General features: G+C 37.5%; 1 protein-coding gene and 1 long non-coding RNA gene across 5 annotated transcripts in view; one reads left to right on the top strand and one right to left on the bottom strand.

Moving 5' to 3' along the window:
* ZRANB3 (zinc finger RANBP2-type containing 3) overlaps nucleotides 1-9,166 on the top strand; it is a 278,621-nt gene extending 269,455 nt beyond the window's left edge. For 2 of the 4 annotated variants that reach the window (XM_057551839.1, XM_057551840.1), the window contains exons 20-22: nucleotides 896-1,298; nucleotides 4,247-4,378; nucleotides 6,439-9,164. In XM_057551839.1, coding sequence (XP_057407822.1) covers nucleotides 896-1,298; nucleotides 4,247-4,378; nucleotides 6,439-6,537 — 634 coding nt within the window. In that variant the 3' untranslated portion in view covers nucleotides 6,538-9,164. Of the gene's footprint in view, nucleotides 1-895; nucleotides 1,299-4,246; nucleotides 4,379-6,438 lie in introns of those variants that run through there. The other 2 variants (XM_057551841.1, XM_057551842.1) reach the window with 2 other exon arrangements.
* A 1,920-nt stretch (nucleotides 9,167-11,086) lies between these two features.
* LOC130708748 (uncharacterized) overlaps nucleotides 11,087-25,666 on the bottom strand; it is a 30,639-nt gene continuing 16,059 nt past the window's right edge. The window contains exon 2 of the long non-coding RNA XR_009009117.1: nucleotides 11,087-12,416. This is a non-coding gene — a long non-coding RNA (uncharacterized LOC130708748). The remainder of the gene's footprint in view (nucleotides 12,417-25,666) is intronic.

Raw genomic sequence — 25,666 nt, 5'->3', positions numbered from 1 at the left:
GGCTCCTGATGCCCTCATCTTAGAAATTAGAGGTAAAGAAGGATCCTGAGACCAGGTGGGTCAAGTGACCTGCCCTAGGCCACTAGATGCTAGGAGAGCTGAGGTCAAATCTGGGCTCTGCCCCCCAATCTTGAGTTCTATCATAAATAGTTTTTCTTTTAACACTCTAACAAACAGCCATGGAAAATGAGCAAAGCAGCTATTGTAATTCCCATGTAGGACTTTTCAACAAAATTGAGTAATGTACCTTTTCCTTTTATTCTAACAAATGGAGTTTATGTCCTACCATGTTTCATCTCTAATTTTCATTCTGTCGACTCAGAGTTTACCCATAGGTGCGTATTTAGCAAGTCTCCTGTTCTAATTCCTATCAGCACTGTTAGCTCCCTGGCTCTGTCACTTAATGGATATGAACGATCTTTTTCCTGAAGGCCAGCAGAGGCCGGAAGAGAGTGTTCCTGGAAGCCTTGGTAACGGCCTCTCGGTCCTAAGGAGGTGTGTGACCTGACACATCTAGAGAGCAGGGTAGCCGCTAACTTTAGCTGAGGTTTTCCATCACCCTGTCCTTTCCCAGCCTAAAGAAGCATTTTCTCACTTCTCATTTTCCTTCTCGAGAGTCTGAGTGTGTAACTTGAAGACATCTAAGTTCCCAAGAGAGGCAGCATATTTGTTTGCAAATTTATTTTTTTGTACACAACATTCTTTCTTTTACTTGCCGTGGATTAGAGAGTGCCGGCTATAGCTATTTCATTTCCACACTGAATCACAAAATCTGTGGGCCCCATGTTTACTGTTTATCAGTATAGAAACTTTGAAGACCTTTAAATGAAGTAAAAATTACATAGAATAGAGTAAGCCTTCATCAGTTACCTAATCAATATTTTTCTCATTCTAGAGAATTTTTTGAAGATGGAGCTTGTGTCCCATTTCTAAATCCCGGCACAGCCCAAGCTGATCTCGCTGTGAAACCTTCTACATCCAAAGGCTATTTGCAAGCTGTGGATAATGAAGGAAATCCACTTTGCCTTCGCTGTCAGCAACCCACTTGCCAAAGTAAGCAAGAGCATAAAGCAAATTCTTGGGATTCACGGTTTTGCTCTCTGAAATGTCAGGAGGAGTTTTGTATTCGATCTAATAACAGTTACCTGCGAGCCAAAGTATTTGAAATTGAACATGGCGTGTGTCAGCTATGTAATCTGAATGCACAAGAACTCTTTTTACATCTGAGAGATGCCCCTAAAAGTCAGAGGAAGAATCTTCTGGATATTACCTGGACCTCAAAGCTCCCATTAGAACAGGTAAATTATAATCATGTGACTGATAGAAGGCAGCATTGCACTGAGTGATGAATACTGACTCACTAACTTTCTTTTTTTTAAACTTTTTAATATGGGAATTTTCAAATACATATACAAAAGTAGAGGGAATGATGAACCCACATACCCATCACCCAACTTTAACAGTTGTCAACATTTTGCCATTCGTCTTCATCTGTCCCTCACCTCAGTTCTTTCTCTCTCCTGGAATTATTTTAAACCAAATTCCAGACAGCATTTCATTTCACCCTTAAATACTTTCATTATGTATGTCTCACAGGTAAAGACTTTCTTTCTCCCTCCCCCCCTTTTTCTTTCTCTCTTTTATTTTTTATGTATTTATTCTTTTAATTGAAGTATAGTTGATTTACAATGTGTTAATTACTACTGTACAGCAAAGTGACTCAGTTATACATATATATACATTCTTTTTTTAATATTCTTTTCCATTATGGTTTATCATAGGTCTGTCTCTCTTTTAAATATCCCAATATCCATTATCACACCCAACACAATTATAATTCCACAATTATAATAAGTCCATGTTTGGTTTCCCATATTGTCTCAGAAATGTCTTTTTACCATTGCTTTCTTCAAATTAGGATCAAAATATGACCCACACATTGCATTTGGTCATTATGCCTTTTACGTTCCATTTAATCTCTAAGATCACCCCTTCCCTTTTTTACACCATAAATTGTTACATTTGCCTTTAGGATTTCCCACATGCTGGATTTGTCTCCCTGTATCCTAATGATGTTGTCTGACATGTTTCTCTATCCCCCTGATTTCCTGAATAATGGTTATAAGATCTAGAGGTTTAATTAGATTCTGACTAGATTATTTTGGGAAGAGACCTCTACAGATGGTACATTGCATTGAGAGGCACTTATGGTATGGTTGTTCCGCTTTTCATGGTGTTAATATTGAATGACAAGGGGTAAACAGATAACCCCCGAAATGTAGTCATTACAATGAGAAGAAAACTTCTTATGTTTATCCCATTGTAAAATGTAATTCATGACAAAAATAATATTCTTAGCACACTATTCTCAGTATTTACTTTGACTCCCAAAACTCAGTTGGATTTCCAGTGTTGTGATCTAATAAGTACTAAATTTCAAACTAGAACAAAATGTGTAATTTTGTAGTAAGCTTAGTTTTGAAAAAAATCACTCTCCGTCTGCTAAAATATTGGATAAGTTCCAGCCAGGTAGTAAAATCTTATATTTTTATTTACCTTGTATCGCTGAATCATGACAGAATTAATAAGCATTTCTGCAAAGATTAATTAGCATGACTTTGTTAGGGAAATACACTCTTCCCCTAATGTTATCCAGAGTTCCTGAAAGATCCTTTGGTCTAACTGGTGAGGGTCATGTCACACCCATCCCGGAGATGTCAGCCAGACTCACTCCAGTTGCTGGTGAGGGACATGTCACACCCATCCCAGAGATGTCAGCCAGACTCCAGTTACTGGCTGCTGCCTCCATGTGGAGGCTTCCGGAAGACACACAATGGAATGACTCAAGAACATCTTGAAAGCAGTCTGTCCAAGAATGCAGAAGTAACACAGTATACATCTAAAAGAGAAGCGTTCAGAGAATAAGGAGCACCACAGGGCCCAGATGGAATGACCAGTGGGAGAGGGAGTGATTCTTTCTGGAGGTGAGTTTAGGATGTTGAAGACTGGCCCCAAGTGATTCCGAATTACTGGGAAGAATAAAGACGCACCTTCTGGATTACAGAATCTGTCAGATGGAGACTGCTTGGCACAGAAGAATTGGTTACAAAAGACAGAACCAAAATGGATTTTTTTTCCTAAGAATATGCCATTTGCTTGATGCACAAGACTGCCATATGAAGTCTCCTCTGACAATGTCAACCTCAAAAATAAAAATCATTATATGTCTTCTAACAGAAGTTGGGAAGTTCAGTATAGAAGAGAAAGTCAGTCCATCTGTAACAGAGTTAAGGTGGACAAAGGTTACTGCTCCAGTTTGCTGCTTCCTGGGGCTGCTCTTGGGCCAGACACTGTTGTTAAGGTCCCTGAGCCATCCATGGGCCTGACAACTTTCCTAAAGCACTTTAGAGCTATGTCACATTCCCATGGCCAGCAGCCTTGAAGCTGATTATAGCATCTTCCTTGTTCAAGACCAAGGAACAAGGAAGATATTATAATATCTTCTTCACACTCGTCTTTGTGATATTTAAACAACTCTACGCTGCTATGTTGTGAGCTGGTTTTACTACCTCAGATAAAATGCTAAAATACATCCCGTTTGAATGTATAGGTTATCATTCGTTAAATATGAAGTATGCATATACGGACTGGCCTAAATAGTGGCTGCTTTAAATGAACATCTTTGTTTATTCCAAATATGCAAGCTACAGAGATTTGTTCTAGAAATTTGATTCCAGTCCGTGTAACTTAGGAGGTTCCCAGGTAATAGCATAAAAGTTCTGGGTGATCACTATTAATATTAAACTGTCATTGGTATAGTAACAAATGCATTTAGGTCAACAATTAAAAGACTGTCTGAGTCAGTAATATTCAGAAGTTTTTCATTTCTAATCTGTTCTTATTTTTTTCTCAGTTTTGTTTTAGTGACTATGTAAACTAGCTCAAAGGTGCAGAAGCAATTGATTTTTCCCAGTCTGTCAGAAGGCTTGGTATTTTATACTTGCTTGTAATTTTTTCAAAATGGGTTAGGTAAGGGGGGGGGGAAACAACCTTTTTCAGAAACATTTTTTTATTGCTTTCAAATTGCTAACCTAGAGGGTTTTTCCTACTCACAATAAAAGCTATAAAAAACCATCCTAATGTATTTTTCCCTGTGATTCTGCTGTGTGAACATGATTGCACAATGCAGACCCAACAGTTCCCACAGTGTATGTTGAAAATTGCTGATCCTGTGTTCTTATTGCAGCTTAATGAAATGATAAGAAACCCAGTGGAAGGGCACTTCTGGCAGGTGGACCACATCAAGCCAGTGTCTGGCGGAGGAGGACAGTGCTCCCTGGGCAACCTGCAGACCCTCTGCACAGTGTGTCACAGAGAGGTCAGTGCAGACACATTTGACTCCATCTTGAGATATCAAGTTGAAAATTGTGCATACAGGTGTGGAAGGTTACGTGCGTGCATCTATATCCCTGGTCTGGGATCCGAGATGTATTTTCTTTTCATCACTTAACACTTGAGTTTTCTCTTGGGGCCTATGCAAGTTCTCAGTCACAGATGAAAAAGAAACTGCTTCCCTTTCTATTCATTCTAGGACCAGGAAATTTTCACCACCACCTAGAAGAAAATGAATACAACTTACATATTGCATAGTCTTGAAAAGATCCAGATCCTCAAACTAGAAGTTTAGTAAATGGGGACAGTGACATATGTTTGCATCTGCAGCTAAATATGTCCTGAAATATCTGAGAACATTAATAAATTATCTCTAGGACCAACTCAGTTCAACATGCAAACATTACACTTCTGACCTAAATGTGAAACCTGTTAACCTTGGTACATCTTGGAACAATTACCTATTGCTTAAGAGGAGAGGAAAAGAAGGACATAATATTGTCTGTCAACTAGGATGAATTTTTAACAGGCAGTTCAGCAAAAGGTCATAGGATCTGCCTCTTGAGATATAATCTTAGAAAGAAGCACACATTCAATATGCAACTTTGTATCCAACTTTTTTTTTTTAATTATGGCAACACTTAAGCATTTTCCCATTCCCATGATAAGCATTCAGTGTTTATCATCTGAAATGGCTGCATATTGTCCTATTGAATACGTTTCTGCTGTGGTTTATTCAGCCATCCCCATACTAATGAACACTGAAGTTGTTTACATTTTTTGGTTCATATACGCAATGCTGCCAACCGCATTTTTTTGTATACAATTTTTTACATTTTGAGGTTGTTCCTTAAGATAGATTCTCAGATGTAAAAATCACTGAGTCAAGTGTTTAGATATTTTTGAGACTGTAGGAGATAAATTTTCTTCAAGCTGTTTTCCAAAGGACTACGCTCATATACGCTCCTTCCACCCCAGCAGTGAACAGGAGTGCCCGTTTAACTGCACTTGTTGTTGCCAATGTGGTGAGAGAAGAATTATTGTGTTTACAAAAGACCCTGATGTTTGTAAAACTGCTAATCAATTGTATTTACACCCTTTTTTTTCTTTCATTTTTTGGCTGTGCCATGCGCTATATGGGATCTTAGTTCCCCGACCAGGGAGCGAACCCATGTACCCTGCGTTGGAAGCCTGGAGTCTTAACCACTGGACCACCAGGGAAGTCCTACACTTTTGAGAACTGTTCAGATCCTTTGCCAGTGTTCATATCATATGAGCACTTTCTTAGCCTCCTTTTAATATTTCAGATTCCTCAATTTGTTCACAAACATAATATTTACATAAACGGGATCATCTCATAAGCAGGGCTTTTTATTTATTTTTAGTTTTAACTTTTTTTCTCTCCTTACCCCTTCCACCTGGATCACTTCACACGTACATGGACTTCAGCTGGGAAAAAAAGTCATCTGATTTCTCAGCTGTGCAAATTATTAGCACATTCAAGACCTATAAGAAAATGAAGATATAGCAAAGGAGAATGCTGCACCTTCTGTAATCACTTTTTCAGAGTCTTATGAAAAACTTCATTTGTGGGAGCAGCAGAAGAATCCAGTTCTGTTCTATCTCGTTTTGTGTTTTTGCATTGGCTTGGCTATTGGGTTGGGAAAGGCTTCAGAGCCCAGAGAACAGGAGTGGGCCCTGCACACACTGCATTCTGGGAAATTGCCATGTGGGTGAGGGGAATCACTGCCTCCCCTAGTCCCCAAATGAGGTATTTACCATCTCACTGGGTAGCAAGACAGACAGCCCCCAAAGCTGTGCGTTTTCTCCTCAGCATCTGGTCCTAAGTGAACCTACGACCTCAGAGCCACTGGAGTCCTCTGCTTGTGGCTTAGTAACCCCCTAATGGCAAAGCAGTGGTAAATGAGTGTGGTGATAATGTAGATTTTTTTAACACTAACAGAATACAGAGTTTTTGAGTTTCTATAGCCAGTACTTTTTTTCTAACATGTGTACACATGCATTTTTTTTTTTTTTAACTTTTAGAGAACTGCAAGACAAGCCAAAGAAAGAAGTCAGGTGAGAAGACAATCTCTAGCATCAAAGCATGGATCAGACATCACACGATATTTAGTAAAGAAATGAATAGAAGATGTATGGTTTGTATGCGGAAAATTCAACATAAATTATTTTTCATGTTAGTGTAATTTTTTTTTTTTATAAATTTTATCTTATTTTTTTGACTGCGTTGGGTCTTTGTTAATGCAAGCAGGCTTTCTCTAGTTGTGGCGAGTGGGGGCTGCTCTTTGTTGCGGTGCGCAGGCTTCTCATTGCGGTGGCTTCTCTTGTTGCGGAGCACGGGCTCTAGGCACACGGGCTTTCGTAGTTGTGGCTCACAGGCTCAGTAGTTGTGGCTCGCAGGCTCAGTAGTTGTGGCTCACAGGCTCTAGAGCACAGGCTCAGTAGTTGTGGCATATGGGTTTAGTTGCTCCGCGGCATGTGGGATCTTCCCAGACCAGGGCTCGAACCCGTGTCCCCTGCGTTGGCAGGCAGATTCTTAACCACTGCGCCACCAGGGAAGCCCTAGTGTAATATTTTAGGAATGCAAATTTTCAGAACAGAAATCAAGACTTCAACTTCCCTTTTCATGTTTAAAGCTTTTTGTGTTCAATAGCTTTTGAAAGTTCTTAACAGAAAATGAGATACAATACTAAATATTTCTATGATCTTCTTGATTTTGTGCAGACTCTCAATTATGTTTCGGTAAGGTTTTGTTAAGCTTTCAATTCCTTTGACTGTACCTTAATCACAGTATTATGCATAGATTGTTTTTGAAAAATATACTCTCAATTACTTGAAAAATGCTGCTGGATTAGTATTGGTTCTGGGCTGCTGTGTGTCTAAATGGAACATTGTAAAACCATAAGGGAAATTTTGGAGGCAAATCATCATTATTTAGGACTTCTGGGCCAATTGTGACCTGCCTGCTTAGTATGCAAGAGAGACTCTTGTTCACTAAATGCCGCCAAAATGGGATTGGGGTACACATTTTGAATGTTGTCTTCTTTGTTTTATTTCTTAGCCAATTGTCTATTGAAAAGATGCTTTTGAAAATAAGCTAATTGGACCCATGGTGTTTGTGGACAATTCAGGGGTTCTGGCTAAAGTAATTGTTAAAAATGTTTAAAAACTGAAAACATAAAATGCCACTTAAACTTCATTTTTTAATTAGTTTGTTTTAATGCATAAATCTAGGCATACTGTAGGCATACTGTCAAAGCACCCTTTGTCTCCTGGTTACCATTTTTTGTTCTTAAAATCCTGTTTTATTAAAAGTGTATTCCTGGAACCTCTTTTAAAAGGAATGATGATGATAAAACACTTTATACTGAAACATGATCAGATGGAGATATATGTTAAAAAAAAGTGCAAGGGTAAAAATAAAAGAGTGATGGTAAAAGAAAACCAAGGCATAATCCTGCAGTACATCAGAACCATGAGAGCAGAGTCAGAACTCCACAAAATACAGGGCCAAGGAAGAACTACATTCACAAAAGGCCTGTTTGTAAATACTGTTTGGATGTAAACCACATTAGTTTGAGCACTCTTTAGTTTTAATTAGTAGCTAGTATTTTACAACAGAGGACTTATTTTTATAAATATTATACAATCATGAACCTTAAGGAGTTTTTATTAAGTTTACAGTATTTCATTGTATGAGATCAAATAGTATCGTTCATTTTATAAATTAGTTGGTCTTTCCTTGGCCTCCTTTCTGCTTTGCTGGTCAGGCTTTTTGCAGTTTTCTGCCTCATTGCCAGGGTAACCTAGGATTCCTCACAGCTGAGAGCTGAGAAGCCAGCACACTGCTTTTCCTCCAGCATGAGGTGTCTGCAAGTGAGGCTTTGGTCTAAGTAGGTCAGATTTGAGTGGAGCTTGCTCTTTAGATCAAACTAAAGTGGTAATTCTAGGGAGAAAATTCTTAGATGTAGGAACTGTATGATGGTTTGAGATGGAATGACCCATGAAGATGGTTTCTCTCTTTGCCAGATTTCAAAATTCCAATCAGTTAAAAATGCTGTAAGAGCATCAAAAAAATTAAAGTAGTTAGGAATGTATTTAACCAAGAAGGTGAAAGATTTGTACACTGAAACTACAAGTCTTTGGAGAAAGAAACAACTGAAGAAGAAAACACAAACAAATGGAAAAAATTCCATATTCATGGATCAGACAAATAAATATTGTTAAAATATCCATACCACCCGAAGTAATCTACAGATTCAGTGCAATCCCTATCAAAGTTCCAATGACATTTTCAAGTAGAAAAAAATCGTAAAATTTGTATGGAACCATAAATGACCCCAAATAGCCAAATCAATCTTGAGAAAGAACAAATGTGGAGGTATCATTCTTCTGCCCATTTTTTTGATTGGTTTGTTTGTTTTTTAGATATTGAGCTGCATAAGCTGTTTGTATATTTTGGAGATTAATCCCGTGTTGGTTGTTTCATTTGCAAATATTTTCTCCCATTCTGAGGGTTGTCTTGTCTTTTTATTTATGGTTTCCTTTGCTTTGCAAAAGATTTTAAGTTTAATTAGGTCCTATTTGTTTATTTTTATTTTTATTACTCTAGGAAGTGGATCAAAAAAGATATTGCTGCAATTTATGTAAAAAAGTGGTCTGCCTATGTTTTCCTCTAAGAGTTTTATAGTGTCTGGCCTTACATGTAGGTCTTTGATCCATTTTGAGTTTATTTTTGTGTGTGGTGTTAGAGAATGTTCTAATTTCATTCTTCTTTTACATGTTGCTGTCCAGTTTTCCCAGCACCACTTATTGAAAAGACTGTCTTTTCTCCACTGTATATTCTTGTCTTGTTTGTCATGGATTAATTGACCATAGGTTCATGGGTTTATTTTTTTTAAATTTTATTGAATTATAGTTGATTTACAATTTTGTGTTAGTTTCAGATGTACAGCAAAGGGATTCAGTTATACATATACGTATATTCATTCTTTTTCAGATTCTTTGCTTATACAGGTTGCTCACAGAATATTGAGTAGAATTCCCTGTGCCGTACACTAGGTCCTTGTTGTTTATCTATCTTATGTAGAGTAAGTAGTGTGTGTATGTTAATCCCAAGCTCCTGATTTATCCCTCCCCACCACATTTCCCCTTTGGTAACCATAAATTTGTTTTCAATATCTGTAAGTCTGTTTTGTAAATAAGTTCATTTGTATCATTTTTTAAATTAGATTCCACATATGAGTGATATCATATGATATTTGTCTTTGTCTGACTTACTTTAGTATGATAATCTCTAGGTCCATCCATGTTGTTGCAAATGGCATTATTTTGTTCCTTTTTGTGGCTCAGTAATATTCCATTGTATATATGTACCACATCTTCTTTATCCATTTCTCTGTCAGTGGACATTTAGTTTGTTTCCATGTCTTGGCTATTGGAAATAGTGCTGCAATAAACATTGGGGTGCATGTATCTTTTCTAATTATGGTTCTCTCCAGGTATATGCCAGTAGTGGGATTGCTGGGTCATATGGTAATTCTATTTTTAGTTTCTTAAGGAACCTCCATACTGTTCTCCATAGTGGCTGCACCAATTTACATTCCCACCAACAGTGCAAGAGGGTTTCCTTTTCTCCACATACTCTCCAGCATTTATTGTTTGTAGACCTTTTGATGATGGCCATTCTGACTGGTGTGAGGTGATACCTCACTGTAGTTTTGATTTGCATTTCTCTAATGATTAGTGATGTTGAGCATCCTTTCATGTGTTTGTTGGCAATCTGTATATCTTCTTTGGAGAAATGTGTATTTAGGTCTTCTGCCCATTTTTGGATTGGGTTTTTTTTTTTTGGTTTTCGTTTTCAATATTGAGCTATTTGAGCTGTTTGTGTATTTTGGAGATTAATCCCTTTGTAGTTTGCTTTGTTTGCAAATATTTTCTCCCATTCTGTGGGTTGTCTTTTTGTTTTGTTTATGGTTTGCTTTGCTGTGCAAAAGCTTTTAAGTTTAATTAAGTCCCATTTGTTTATTTTTGTTTTAATTTCTGTTACTCTAGGAGGTGGGTCAAAAAAGACCTTGTTGTGGTTTATGTCAGAGTGTGTTTTTCCTATGTTTTCCTCTAAAAGTTTTATAGTGTCTGGTCTTACATTTAAGTCTTTAATCCATTTGGAGTTTATTTTTGTGTATGGTGTTAGGGAGTGTCCTAACTTCATTCTTTTACATGTAGCTGCCCAGTTTTCCCAGCACCACTTATTGAAGAGACTGTCTTTTCTCCATTGTATATTCCTACCTCCTTTGTCACAGACTCATTGACCATAGGTGTCTGGGTTTATTTCTGAGCTTCCTATCCAGTTCCACTGAATTTTTGTCAAAAGCTTTTTCTGCATCTATTGAGATGATCATATGGTTTTTATTGTTCAGTTTGTTAATGTGGTGTATCACACTGATTGATTTGCAGATATTGAAAATAAATAAAATAAATAAATTTTAAAAAAATCTATTAAGACTTGATTTATAGCCTAGTATATATATGATCTATCCTGGAGAATGTCCCATGTGCACCTGAGAAGTATGTATATTCTGTTATTTTTAGGTAAAATGTTCTGTATATTTACGTTAGATCTAGTTGGTTTATTGTATTGTTTTCTTTCTCCTGACAAAAAAAACAAGTCTTTGTCTTTTTTTTTTTTTTGGCTGCATTGGGTCTTTGTTGCTGCACGCGGGCTTTCTCTAGTTGCGGCAAGCAGGGGCTACTCTTCATTGTCGTGCACAGGCTTCTCACTGCAGTGGCTTCTCTTATTGTGAAGCACAGGCTCTAGCTGCATGGGCTTCAGTAGTTGCAGCATGCAGGCCCTAGAGCGCACAGGCTTCAGTAGTTGAGGCATGTGGGCTCAGTAGTTGTGGCACACAAGCTCTAGGGCGCGTGGGCTTCAGTAGTTGAGGCATATGGGCTCAGTAGTTGCAGCACACAGGCTCTAGGGCACGCAGGCTTCAGTAGTTGTGGTGCATGGGCTCAGTAGTTGTGGTGCGTGGGCTCTAGAGTGCAGGCTCGGTAGTTGTGGCATGCAGGCTTAGTTGTTCCGCAGCATGTGGGATCTTCCCAGACCAGGGATTGAACCTGTGTCCCCTGCATTGGCAGGCAGATTCTTAACCACTGCACCACGAGGGAAGTCCATCATAAGTCCTCTATTTTTGTACTTATCTTCTACCTATCTTTTCTATCCATTCTGGAGAATGAGATATTGAATTTTCCAACTATTATTTTAAAACTGTCTGTTTCTTCTGTCATTTTTTTGCTTTACGTATTTTGATGTCCTGTTATTAGATACATTAATGATGTTTATAATTGTTTTATTTTCTTGTTCTATTGAATCTTTTATTAATATATAATATCCTTCATTGTCTTTTGTAACCTTTTTTGATTTAAATAATTCTATTTTGTCTGATATTATTATAGCTGCCCCTGCTGTCTTTGGTTACTGTTTGCACAGAGTATCCTTTTCTGTCCTTTCACTTTTTTTTTTTTTTTGGTCCTTTCACTTTTAACCTGTTTCTGTCTTTGGATCTAAAGTACAGTATCTAGTTGGATTATTTTGTTTGTTTGTTTGTTTCTGACACTATCTTTTGATTGAAGAGTTTGATCCACTTACATTTAAAGTTATTACTGAGAGTGATGTCAGCATTCTCTCCCCTTTGATTTATAATTAATCAGACATCTATAACTAACCAAAAAAGAGTACCTCTGCACATCATACCAGGAAACCCAAGAGATCATCCATCTGTGAACCCAAAAGTGGGTGGACTGTACCATGCAGGAAGCCGTGGAGCAAGAGGAGTTGCAGTGTAGCCAGCAGCAGCACAGAAGGCAGCAGCAGGTCCAGGGGTGGGTGGCACAACCTCTTTGGCAGAGTGAGTGAAGAATGGAAGCAGTGAATGGTATCTGTCCTGTTGCACACCTGCAGCTAGAGGGATCTGCTGCTCTCTGAGGAGAGACCTCAGTGACTGGGAGGAGAGAAAGGAAAAGGAGGTAGTTAGTAGACAAAGAGAACTGAAGAAAAGTGTCTATTGCTGTCTGCCCCAGGATTCTGGCAAGAGAACCACCCACAATCCTCTACAACCCTCCCACTTGAGGATCCCCCTACTGGGCCGTGGGCACACCCAAAGCTGCAAGTGCAAAGCACACACCTCCTGCCACTCTTCCACCACCCCGTTTTTTTTACCACCAGCATGTGTGTGTGTGTGTGTGTGTGTGTGTGTGTGTGTGTGTGTGTGTGCTTCCAGCCTTAGGTGCAGGTAGCTACTAGTTTTCTAGACTTCTATATCCAGTTCCTTTTCCCAGGTTTGGGAAGTTCTCAGCTCTTATTTCCTTAAATAAACTGTCACCCTCTTCCCCTTCTCTTATCTTTCTGGAATATCCTTATTCTTTTGTTGGCTTTTCTAATGGAGTCTGATAGCTCTCGTAGGATTTTTTCACATTTAAAAAAGTGATTTCTCTCTCCTGATTCATTTCTAGTTTTCTATTTTCCAGCTCACTGATTCTGTCTTCCATCTGATCTGCTCTATTTCTAATGCATTCTTCTTCTCACTTACCAAGTTCTTTAATTCCAGAATTTCTGCTTAGTTCTTCTTTTAAAATTTTTGATTTATTTGGTAAAGTACTCCTGTTTATTAATTTTATTCTTGAGATCATTATATTGCCTTTTACCAACCTCATACTGGTCAGAATGGCCATCATCAAAAAGTTTACAGGAGGAGGAACCAAGATGGCAGAGTAGAAGGACGTGCTCTCACTCCCTCTTGTGAGAACACCAGAATCACAACTAGCTGCTGAACAATCATCGACGGGAAGACACTGGAACTCACCAAAAAAGATACCCCACATCCAAAGACAAAGGAGAAGCCACAATGAGACGGTAGGAGGGATGCAATCAGAGTAAAATCAAATCCCATAACTGGTGGGTGGGTGACTCACAGACTGGCGAACACTTATACCACAGAAGTCCACCCACTGGAGTGAAGGTTCTGAGCCCCACGTCAGGCTTCCCAACCTGGGGGTCCAGCAACAGGAGGAGGAATTCATAGAGAATCACACTTTGACAGGACTGGGGGAAACAGAGACCCCACTCTTGGAGGGCGCACACAAAATAGTGTGTGCATCGGGACCCAGCGGAAGGAGCAGTGACCCTGGGGGAGACTGAACCAGACCTACCTGCTAGTGTTGGAACGTCTCCTGCAGAGGCGAGGGGTGGCTCTGTTTCACCGTGGGAAAAGGACACTGGCAGCAGAAGTTCTGGGAAGTACTCCTTGGCGTGAGCCCTCCCAGAGTCTGTCATTAGCCCCACCAAAGAGCCCAGGTAGGCTCCAGTGTTGGGTTGCCTCAGGCAAAACAACCAACAGGGAGGGAACCTATGCCCACCGATCAACAGTCAAGTGGATTAAACTTTTACTGAGCTCTGACCACCACAGCAACAGTCAGCTCTACCGACCACCAGAGCCACCCATCAAGCCTCTTAGATAGCCTCATCCACCAGAGGGCAGACAGCAGAAGCAAGAAGAACTACAATCCTGCAGCCTGTGGAAGAAAAACCACATTCACAGAAAGACAGACAAGATGAAAAGGCAGAGGGCTAGACACCAGATGAAGGAACAAGATAAAACCATAGAAAAACAACTAAATGAAGTGGAGATAGGCAACCTTCCAGAAAAAGAATTCAGAATAATGGTAGTGAAGATGATCCAGGACCTCGGAATAAGAATGGAGGCAAAGATCGAGAAGATGCAAGAAATGTTTAACAAAGACCTAGAAGAATTAAAGAACAAACAAACAGAGATGAACAATACAATAACTGAAATGAAAACTACACTAGAAGGAATCAATAGCAGAATAACTGAGGCAGAAGAACGGATAAGTGACCTGGAAGACACAATGGTGGAATTCACTGCTGTGGAACGGAACAGACTAAAGAAAAAAAATGAAAAGAAATGAAGACAGCCTAAGAGACCTCTGGGACAACATTAAACGCAACAACATTCGCATTATAGGGGTCCCAGAAGGAGAAGAGAGAGCGAAAGGACGAGAGAAAATATTTGAAGAGATTATAGTCGAAAACTTCCCTAACATGGGAAAGGAAATAGCCACCCAAGTCCAGGAAGCTCAGAGAGTCCCATACAGGATAAACCCAAGTAGAAACATGCTAAGACACAGTAATAAAATTGGCAAAAATTAAAGACAAAGAAAAATTATTGAAAGCAGCAAGGGAAAAATGACAAATAACATACAAGGGAATTCCCATAAGGTTAACAGCTGATTTCTCAGCAGAAACTCTACAAGCCAGAAGGGAGTGGCATGATATACTTAAAGTGATGAAAGGGAAGAAGCTACAACCAAGAGTACTCTACCTGGCAAGGATCTCATTCAGATTTGACAGAGAAATCAAAAGCTTTACAGACAAGCAAAAGCTAAGAGAATTCAGCACCACCAAACCAGCTCTACAACAAATGCTAAAGGAACTTCTCTAAGTGGGAAGCACAAGAGAAGAAAAGGACCTACAAAAACAAACCCAAAACAATTAAGAAAATGGTCATAGAAACATACATATCGATAATTACCTTAAACGTGAATGGATTAAATGCTCCAACCAAGAGACACAGGCTTGCTGAATGGATACAAAAACAAGACCCGTATATATGCTGTCTACAAGAGACCCACTTAAGACCTAGGGACACATACAGACTGAAAGTGAGGGGATGGAAAAAGATATTCCATGCAAATGGAAATCAAAAGAAAGCTGGAGTAGCTATACTCATATCAGATAAAATAGACTTTAAAATAAAGAATGTTACAAGAGACAAGGAAGGACACTACATAATCATCAAGGGATCAATCCAAGAAGAAGATATAACAATTATAAATATATATGCACCCAACATAGGAGCACCTCAATACATAAGGCAACTGCTAACAGCTATAAAATAGGAAATCGACAGTAACATAATAATAGTGGGGGACTTTAACACCTCACTTACACCAATGGACAGATCATCCAAAATGAAAATAAATAAGGAAACAGAAGCTTTAAATGACACAATAGACCAGATAGATTTAATTGATATATATAGGACATTCCATCCAAAAACAGCAGATTACACGTTCTTCTGAAGTGCGCATGGAACATTCTTCAGCATAGATCACACCTTGGGTCACAAATCAAGACTCAGTAAATTTAAGAAAATTGAAATCATATCAAGCATCTTTTCTGACCACAACGCTATGAGATTAGAAATGAATTACAGGGAAAAAAACATAAAAAACACAAACACATGGAGGCTAAACAATACGTTACTAAATAACCAAGAGATCACTGAAGAAATCAAAGAGGAAATCAAAAAATACCTAGAAACAAATAACAATGAAAACACGACGACGCAAAACCTATGGGATGCAGCAAAAGCAGTTCTAAGAGGGAAGTTTATAGCTATACAAGCCTACCTCAAGAAACAAGAAAAATCTCAAATAAACAATCTAACCTTACACCTAAAGGAACTAGAGAAAAAAGAACAAACAAAACCCAAAGTTAGCAGAAGGAAAGAAATCATAAAGATCAGAGCAGAGATAAATGAAATAGAAACAAAGAAAACAATAGCAAAGATCAATAAAACTAAAAGCTGGCTCTTTGAGAAGATAAACAAAATTGATAAGCCATTAGCCAGACTCATCAAGGAAAAGAGGGAGAGGACTCAAATCAATAAAATTAGAAATGAAAAAGGAGAACTTACAACAGACACCGCAAAACTACAAAGCCTCCTAAGACACTACTACAAGCAACTCTATGCCAATAATATGGACAACCTGAAAGAAATGGACAAGTTCTTAGAAAGGTATAACCTTCCAAGACTGAACCAGGAAGAAACAGAAAATATGAACAGACCAATCACAAGTAATGAAATTGAAACTGTGATTAAAAATCTTCCAACAAACAAAAGTCCAGGACAAGATGGCTTCACAGGTGAATTCTATCAAACATTTAGAGAAGAGCTAACACCCATCCTTCTCAAACTCTTCCAAAAAATTGCAGAGGAAGGACCACTCCCAAACTCATTCTATGAGGCCACCATCACCCTGATACCAAAACCAGACAAAGATACTACAAAAAAAGAAAATTACAGAACAACATCACTGATGAATATAGATGCAAAAATCCTCAACAAAATACTAGCAAACAGAATCCAACAACACATTAAAAGGATCATACACCACGATCAAGTGGGATTTATCCCAGGGATGCAAGGATTCTTCAATATACGCAAATCAATCAATGTGATACACCGTATTAACAAATTGAAGAATAAAAACCGTATGATCATCTCAATAGATGCAGAAAAAGCTTTTGACAAAATTCAACACCCATTTATGATAAAAACTCTCCAGAAAGTCGGCATAGGGGGAACCTACCTCAACATAATAAAGGCCATTTACGACAAACCCACAGCAAACATCATTCTCAACGGTGAAAAACTGAAAGCATTTCCTCTAAGATCAGGAACGAGACAAGGATGTCCACTCTCACCACTGTTATTCAACATAGTTTTGGAAGTCCTAGCCACGGCAATCAGAGAAGAAAAAGAAATAAAAGGAATACGAATTGGAAAAGAATAAGTAAAACTGTCACTGTTTGCAGATGACATGATACTATACATAGAGAATCCTAAAACTGCCACCAGAAAACTACTAGAGCTAATCAATGAATTTGGTAAAGTTGCAGGATACAAAATTAATGCACAGAAATCTCTTGCATTCCTATACACTAATGATGAAAAATCTGAAAGAGAAATTATGGTAACACTCCCATTTACCATTGCAACAAAAAGAATAAAATACCTAGGGATAAACCTACCTAGGGAGACAAAAGATCTGTATGCAGAAAACTATAAGACACTGATGAAAGAAATTAAAGATGATACCAACAGATGGAGAGATATACCATGTTCTTGGATTGGAAGAATCAATATTGTGAAAATGACTATACTACCCAAAGCAATCTACAGATTCAATGCAATCCCTATCAAATTACCAATGGCATTTTTTACGGAGCTAGAACAAATCATCTTAAAATTTGTATGGAGACACAAAAGACCCCGAATAGCCAAAGCAGTCTTAACGGAAGAAAACGGAGCTGGAGGAATCAGACTCTCTGACTTCAGACTATACTATAAAGCTACAGTAATCAAGACAGTATGGTACTGGCACAAAAACAGAAACATAGATCAATGAAACAAGATAGCCCAGAGATAAACCCACGCACCTATGGTCAACTAATCTATGACAAAGGAGGCAAAGATATACAATGGAGAAAAGACAGTCTCTTCAATAAGTGGTGCTGGGAAAACTGGACAGCTACATGTAAAAGAATGAAATTAGAACACTCCCTAACACCATACACAAAAATAAACTCAAAATGGATTTGAGACCTAAATGTAAGACTGTACACTATAAAACTCTTAGAGGAAAACATAGGAAGAACACTCTTTGACATAAATCACAGCAAGATCTTTTTTGATCCACCTCCTAGAGTAATGGAAATAAAAACAAAAATAAACAAATGGGACCTAATGAAACTTCAAAGCTTTAGCACAGCAAAGGAAACCATAAACAAGACGAAAAGACAACCCTCAGAATGGGAGAAAATATTTGCAAACGAATCAATGGACAAAGGATTAATCTCCAAAATATATAAACAGCTCATGCTGCTCAATATTAAAGAAACAAACAACCCAATCCAAAAGTGGGCAGAAGACCTAAATAGACATTTCTCCAAGGAAGACATACAGATGGCCAAGAAGCACATGAAAAGCTGCTCAACATCACTAATTATTAGAGAAATGCAAATCAAAACTACAATGAGGTTATCACCTCACACCAGTTAGAATGGGCATCATCAGAAAATCTACAAACAACTAATGCTGGAGAGGGTGTGGAGAAAAGGGGACCCTCTTGCACTGTTGGTGGGAATATAAATTGATACAGCCATTACGGAGAACAGTATGGAGGTTCTTTAGAATACTAAAAATAGAATTACCATATGACCCAGCAATCCCACTACTGGGCATATACCCAGAGAAAACCATAATTCAAAAAGATACATGCGGGGCTTCCCTGGTGGCGCAGTGGTTGAGAATCTGCCTGCCAATGCAGGGGACACGGGTTCGAGCCCTGGTCTGGGAAGATCCCACATGCCGCGGAGCAACTGGGCCCGTGAGCCACAACTACTGAGCCTGAGCGTCTGGAGCCTCTGCTCCGCAACAAGAGAGGCCGCGATAGTGACAGGCCCGCGCACCGCGATGAAGAGTGGCCCCCACTCGCCGCAACTGGAGAAAGCCCTCACACACACACACACACAAAAAACGAAGACCCAACACAGCCAAAAATAAACATAATAAATAAATAATAAAAATTAAAAAAAAAAAAAAAAAAGACACATGCACCCCAATGTTCATTGCAGCACTATTTACAATAGCCAGGTCATGGAAGCAACCTAAATGCCCATCAACAGACGAATGGATAAAGAAGTTGTGGTACATATATACAATGGAATATTACTCAGCCATAAAAAGGAACGAAATTGAGTCATTTGTTGAGACGTAGATGGATCTAGAGACTGTCATACAGAGTGAAGTAAGTCAGAAAGAGAAAAACCAATATCGTATATTAACGCATGTATGTGGAACCTAGCAAAATGGTACAGATGAACCGGTTTGCAGGGCAGAAGTTGAGACACAGATGTAGAGAACAAACGTATGGACACCAAGGGGGGAAAACTGCGGTGGGGTGGGGATGGTGGTGTGCTGAATTGGGCAATTGGGATTGACATGTATACAGTGATGTGTATAAAATTGATGACTGATTAAAAAAAAAGTTTACAAATAATAAATGTGGAGAGGGTGGGGAGAAAAGGGACCCTCCTATACTGTTAGTGGTAATGTAAATTGGTACAACCACTTTAAAAAACCATATGAAGTTTCCTGAAAAAACTAAAAATAGAGCTACCATAAGATCCAGTAATTCCACTCCTGGGCATATATCTGGAGAAAACAAAAACTGTAATTTGAAAACATACATATACCCCAGTGTTCACAGCAACACTATTTCCGATGTCCAAGACATGGAAGCAACCTAAATGTCCATCAACAGATGAATGGAGAAAGAAGACTCGGTGTGTGTATATGTGCATATGTGTGTGTTTGTGTGTGTGTGTGTGTATTCAATGGAATATTACTCAGCCATAAAAAATAATGCCATCTGCAGCAACATGGATGGACATAGAGATTATCATGTTAAGTGAAGTCAGACAAAGACAAACATCATATGATATCGCTTATTTGTGAAATCTTTAAAAAATGGTATAAATGAACTTATTTCTGAAACAGAAGTAGACTCACAAACATAGAAAACATACTTATGGTTACCAAAGGGTATAGTGGGGAGTGGGGGGAGGTAAATTAGGAGATCAGGATTAACAAATACACACTACTATATATAAAATGGATAAACAACAAGGACCTACTGTATAGCACAGGGAACTATACTCAATATCTTATAATAACCTATAATGGAAAAGAATCTGGAAAAGAATATATGTATATATATATATATATATATATAAAACTTATTAATATATGTATATGTATAACTGAGTCACTCTGCTGTACATTTGAAACTAACACAACATTGGAAATTAACTGTACTTTTTTTTTTAATAAACATCTTTATTGGAGTATAATTGCTTTACAATGTTGTGTTAGTTTCTGCTTTATAACAAAGTGAATCAGTTATACATATACATATGTTCCCATATCTCTTCCCTCTTGCATCTGCCTCCCTCCCACCCTCCCTTTCCCACCCCTCTAGGTGGTCACAAGGCACTGAGCTGATCTCCCTGTGCTATGCGGCTGCTTCCCACTAGTTATCTATTTTACATTTGGTAGTGTATATATGTCCATGACACTCTCTTACCCTGTCACATCTCACCCCTCCCCCTCCCCATATCCTCAAGTCCATTCTCTAGTAGGTTTGTGTCTTTATTCCCATCTTGCCACTAGGTTCTTCATGACCTTTTTTTTTTTTTCCTTAGATTCCATACATATGTGTTAGCATACTGTATTTGTTTTTCTGTTTCTGACTTACTTCACTCTGTATGACAAACTCTAACTCCATCCACCTCATTACAAATACCTCCATTTCATTTCTTTTTATGGCTGAGTAATATTCCATTGTATATATGTGCCACATCTTCTTTATCCATTCATCTGATGATGGACACTTAGGTTGCTTCCATGTCCTGGCTATTGTAAATAGAGCTGCAATGAACATTTTGGTACATGACTCTTTTTGAATTATGGTTTTCTCAGGGTATATGCCCAGTAGTGGGATTGCTAACTATACTTCAATAAAATAATAATTTAAAAAGAAGATATATTACTGTAAATATATAGGCTCCCAACTCCCAAGCACCAAAATATATTACACAAATAATAACAGATATAAAGGGAGAAATAGACAACAATACAGTAATTGTAGGGGACTTCAATACCTCTCTATCACCAATGGATAGATCATCTAGACAGAAAATCAACAAGGAAATAGTTGAATTGAACCACACTTTAGAACAAATGGACTTAACAGATATACAGAACATTCTGTCCAACAGCACCAGAATACATATTCTTCTCAAGTGCACATGGAACATCCTCTAGGATAAATCATATGATAGGCCACAAAAAAAAACCATCTTCACAAATTTAAGAAAATTGAAATCATCCAGCTATCTTTCCTGACCACAATAGTATAAAACTAGAAATGAGAAAAGTGAGAATATCTACAAATATGTGGAAACTAAAAACACACTTCTAAATAACCCTTGGGTCAAAAAAGAAATGAAACTGGAAATGAAAAATTATTTTAATACAAATGAAAATGGAAATATAACATATGAAATATTACAGGATGTAGCAAAAGCAGTTCTCAGAGGCAAACCTGCAGCAAAAATTCATACAATAAGAGATTAGCAATATCTCAGATAAACAACCTAAACTTACACCTCAAGGGACTAGAAAAAGAACAAGTTAAGCCCAAAATTAGCAGAAGGAGGAAAATAATAAAAGTCAGAAAAGATATAAATGAGATAGACACCAGAAAAAAAAAATAGAAAGGAGCAACGAAAGTAAGATTGGTTCTTTGAAAAGATAAATAAAACTGACCAACCTTTAGTTGGACTAATTGATTATGAAATAGAGAAGACTAAAATAAAATTAGACACAAAACAGGAAACATTACAACTGATACTGCAGAAATACATAGAATCATAAGAGACTACTATGAACAATTATATGCTAACAAATTACATAACCTAGAAGAAATATATATATTTCTAGAACATATAACCTACCAAGACTGAATCAGGAAGAAAGAGAAAATCTGAACATACCAATAATGAGTAAAGAGATTGAATCAGTAATCAAAAGTTCCCTAACACAGAAAATTCCAGAACCAAACAGCTTCACTAGAGAATCTTAACAAACATTTAGAGAAGAATTAACACCAATCCTCCTCAAATTCTTCTAAATTATTGAGAAGGAAACACTTCCAAACTCATCCTACAAAGCCAACATTATGATACCAAAACCGGATAAGGATACCACAAGAAGAGAAAACTGTAGACGAATATCCCTGATGTATATTGATGCATAAATTCTCAAAAAAAAAATTAGCAAACCAAATTCAAGAACACTTTAAAAGGATTATGCACCATGACCAAGTGGTATTTATCCCTGGGATGCAAGGATGATTCAACATATGCAAATCAATAAGTACATCACATCAATGAAACGAAAGATGAAAATCAAGTAATCAACTCACTAGAAACAGAAAAGGTATTTGACAAAATACAATGCCTTTCATGATAAAAACCCTTAACAGATTAGGTGCAAAAGGAACATACTTCAACATCATAAGGGCCATATATCACAAACCCACAGCCAACATTGTACTCAGTGGAGAAAAACTGAAAGTGTTTCCTCTAAAATCAAGAACAAGACAAGGATGCCACTCTCACCACTCCTATTCAAAATAGTACTGGAAATCCTAGCTAGAGCAAATAGGCAAAGAAATAAAACGTATCTGAATCAGAAAGGAAGAAGTAAAATTTTCACTATTTGATGATTATATGACCTTATATATAGAAAAATCCCAAAGAGTCAGTCATAAAACTGTTGGAATTAATCAATAATTTTAGTAAAGTGGTTGAAGCAACATACCGAAAGCAACTGTATTCCTTTACACTAATGATGAAGCATCTGAAAAAGAAATAAAACTATCCCATTCACAATAGCATCAAAAATAATAAAACACTTTAGAATAAATTTAACCAAGGAAGTGAAAGATCTGTTCAATGAAAACCACAAGACTTTGCTGAAAGAATTTAAAGAAGACACAAATAAATGGAAAGACATCCCTTGTTCATGGATTGGAAAAATTAATATTGTTAAAATGGCCACAGTACTCAAAGCCATCTACACATTCAGTGTAACCCCCACCAAAATACCAAAGCCATTCTTCGCCAAGATAGAAGAAACAATCCTAAAATGTGTATGGAACCACAAAAGACCCCAAATAGCCAAAGCAATCCTGAGAAAAAAAGAACAGAGTCAGAGGTATCACAGTTCCAGATTTCAAATTATACTACAAAGCCACAGTAATGAAACAGTACCATGTACTGGCACAAAGACAGACACACTAACCAGTGAAACAAAATAGAGAGCCCCCAAATCAAATCCTGCTATATACTATCAACCATTATTCAACATGGGAACCAAGAATACCCAATGGATAAAGGATAGTCTCTTCAAATAATCTTGCTGGGAAAAGTGGAGAAATACATGCAGAACAATGAAATTGCACCCCTGTCTCACACTATTCACAAAAATTAACTCAAAACGGATCAAAGACTTAAACATAAGACCTGATAACATAAAACTCCTAGAAGAAAACATAGGGAAGAAGCTCATCAATAATGTAACTACATCAAATGCAAAAGCCTCTGCATAGCAAAAGAAACAGTTAACAAAATGAAAAAACCTACAGAATGGGAGGAAAAATTTGCAAACCATATATCCGATAAGTGGTTAATATCCAAAATATATAAAGAACTCAATAACAACAACAACAAAAATCCAATTTTTTAAATGGGCGAAGAACTAACTAGACATTTTTCCAAAGAGGATATCAAAATGACCAACAGACACATGAAAAGATGCTCAACCTTACTAATCGTCAGAGAAATGAAAATCAATACCACAATGAGAGATCACCTCACACCTGTTAGAATGGCTATTATCAAGAAGAGACAGCAGGTGCTGGTGAGTATGTGGTGAAAAGGGAACATATATACACTGTTGGTGAGAATGTAACTTGGTCCAACCATTATGGAAAACAATATGGAGGTTCTTCAAATATTAAAAGAATAGAGCTGGAGGTATGCTCCCTGACTTAAGACTGTACTACAAAACTACAGTAATCAAACAGTATGGTACTGGCACAAAAACAGACACATATATCAGTTGAACAGAATAGAGAGCACAGAAAAAAACCCACACACTTAAATTCAGTTAATCTACAACAAAGGAGGCAAGAATATACAATGGAGAAAAGACAGTTTCTTCAATACATGGTGCTGGGGAAACCGGGCAGCTATATGTAAAAGAATGAAATTAGAACATTTTCTAATACCATATACAAAAATAAACTCAAAATGGATTAAAGACCTAAATGTAAGACTGGAGACCATAAAACTCCTAAAAGAAAACATGGGAAGAACACTCTTTGACATAAAGTGTAGCAATATTTTTTTAGATCTACCTCCTAAGGCAAAGGAAACAAAAACAAATAACTAAAACGTAATTAAACTTAAAAGCTTTTGCACAGCAAAAACGAAAAGACAACCTACTGAATGGGAGAAAATATTTGCAAATGATATGACTGATAAGGGGTTAATATCCAAAATATATATACAGCTCATACAATTCAGTATCAAAAAAAAAAAGAAAGAAAGAAAAAAGAAACTAAAAATGGACAGAAGACCTGAATAGACATTTCTCCAAAGAAGACATACAGGTGGCCAACAAGCACATGAAAAGGTGCCCAACAGCATTAATTGTCAGAGAAATCCAAATCAAAACCACATGAGATATCACCTCACACCTCTTAGGATGACTATTATCAAAAAGAGAAGAGAAAACAAATGCTGGTGAGGATGTGGAGAAAAGGGAACCCTCATATACTGTTGGTGGAAATGTAAATTGGTGCAGCCACTGTAAAAACAGTATGAAGATTCCTCAGAAAACTAAAAATGGTACTACCATATGATCCAGCAATTCCACTCCTGGTTTATATCTGAAGAAAATGAAACAATCAATTCAAAAGATATATGCAACCCAAAGTTTCTAGCAGCATTATTTTCAATAGCCAAGATATGGAAGCAACCTGTGTCCACCAACACATGAATGGATAAAGATGTGGAATGAATACATACACACACACACACACACACACACACACACACACACACAATGGAATACTACTCAGCCATAAAAAAGAATGCAATTTTGCCACTTGCAACAACATGGATGGACTTGGAGGGTATCTTGCTTAGTGAAATAAGTCAGAGAAAGATAAATGCTGTATGATATCACTTAACATGTGGAATCTAAAAAATAAACTAGTGAATATAACAAAGAAGAAACAGACTCACAGATCTAGAGAACAAACTTGTGGTTACCAGTGGGGAGAGGGAAGCGAGGAAGGTTAGGGGATTAAGAGGTACAAACTACTATGCATAAAATAAATTAGCTACAAGGATATATTGCACAGCACAGGGAATATATTACAATAACTATAAATGTTATATAACCTTTAAAAGTTGTGAGTCACTGTGTTGTACACCAGAAACTTATAAAATATTGTAAATCAACTATACCTCAATTTGTAAAAAAGGAAAAAAATTAAAAATAGAAGTATGATCCAGCAATTACACTTTTGGGTATATACCCAAAGGAAATGAAAACAGGATTTCCAGGAGATACTTGAACTCCCATGTTTATTGCAGCATTATTCACAATAACCAAGATATGGAACCCAAATGCCCATCAACGGATAAATGGACAAAAAACAGTGGTATGTATATACAATAGAATATCATTCA

The sequence above is a fragment of the Balaenoptera acutorostrata genome, chromosome 8, assembly GCF_949987535.1.
Source record: "Balaenoptera acutorostrata chromosome 8, mBalAcu1.1, whole genome shotgun sequence".
Lineage (NCBI taxonomy): Eukaryota > Metazoa > Chordata > Mammalia > Artiodactyla > Balaenopteridae > Balaenoptera > Balaenoptera acutorostrata.
This window is presented reverse-complemented; position numbering and strand designations above follow the sequence as displayed.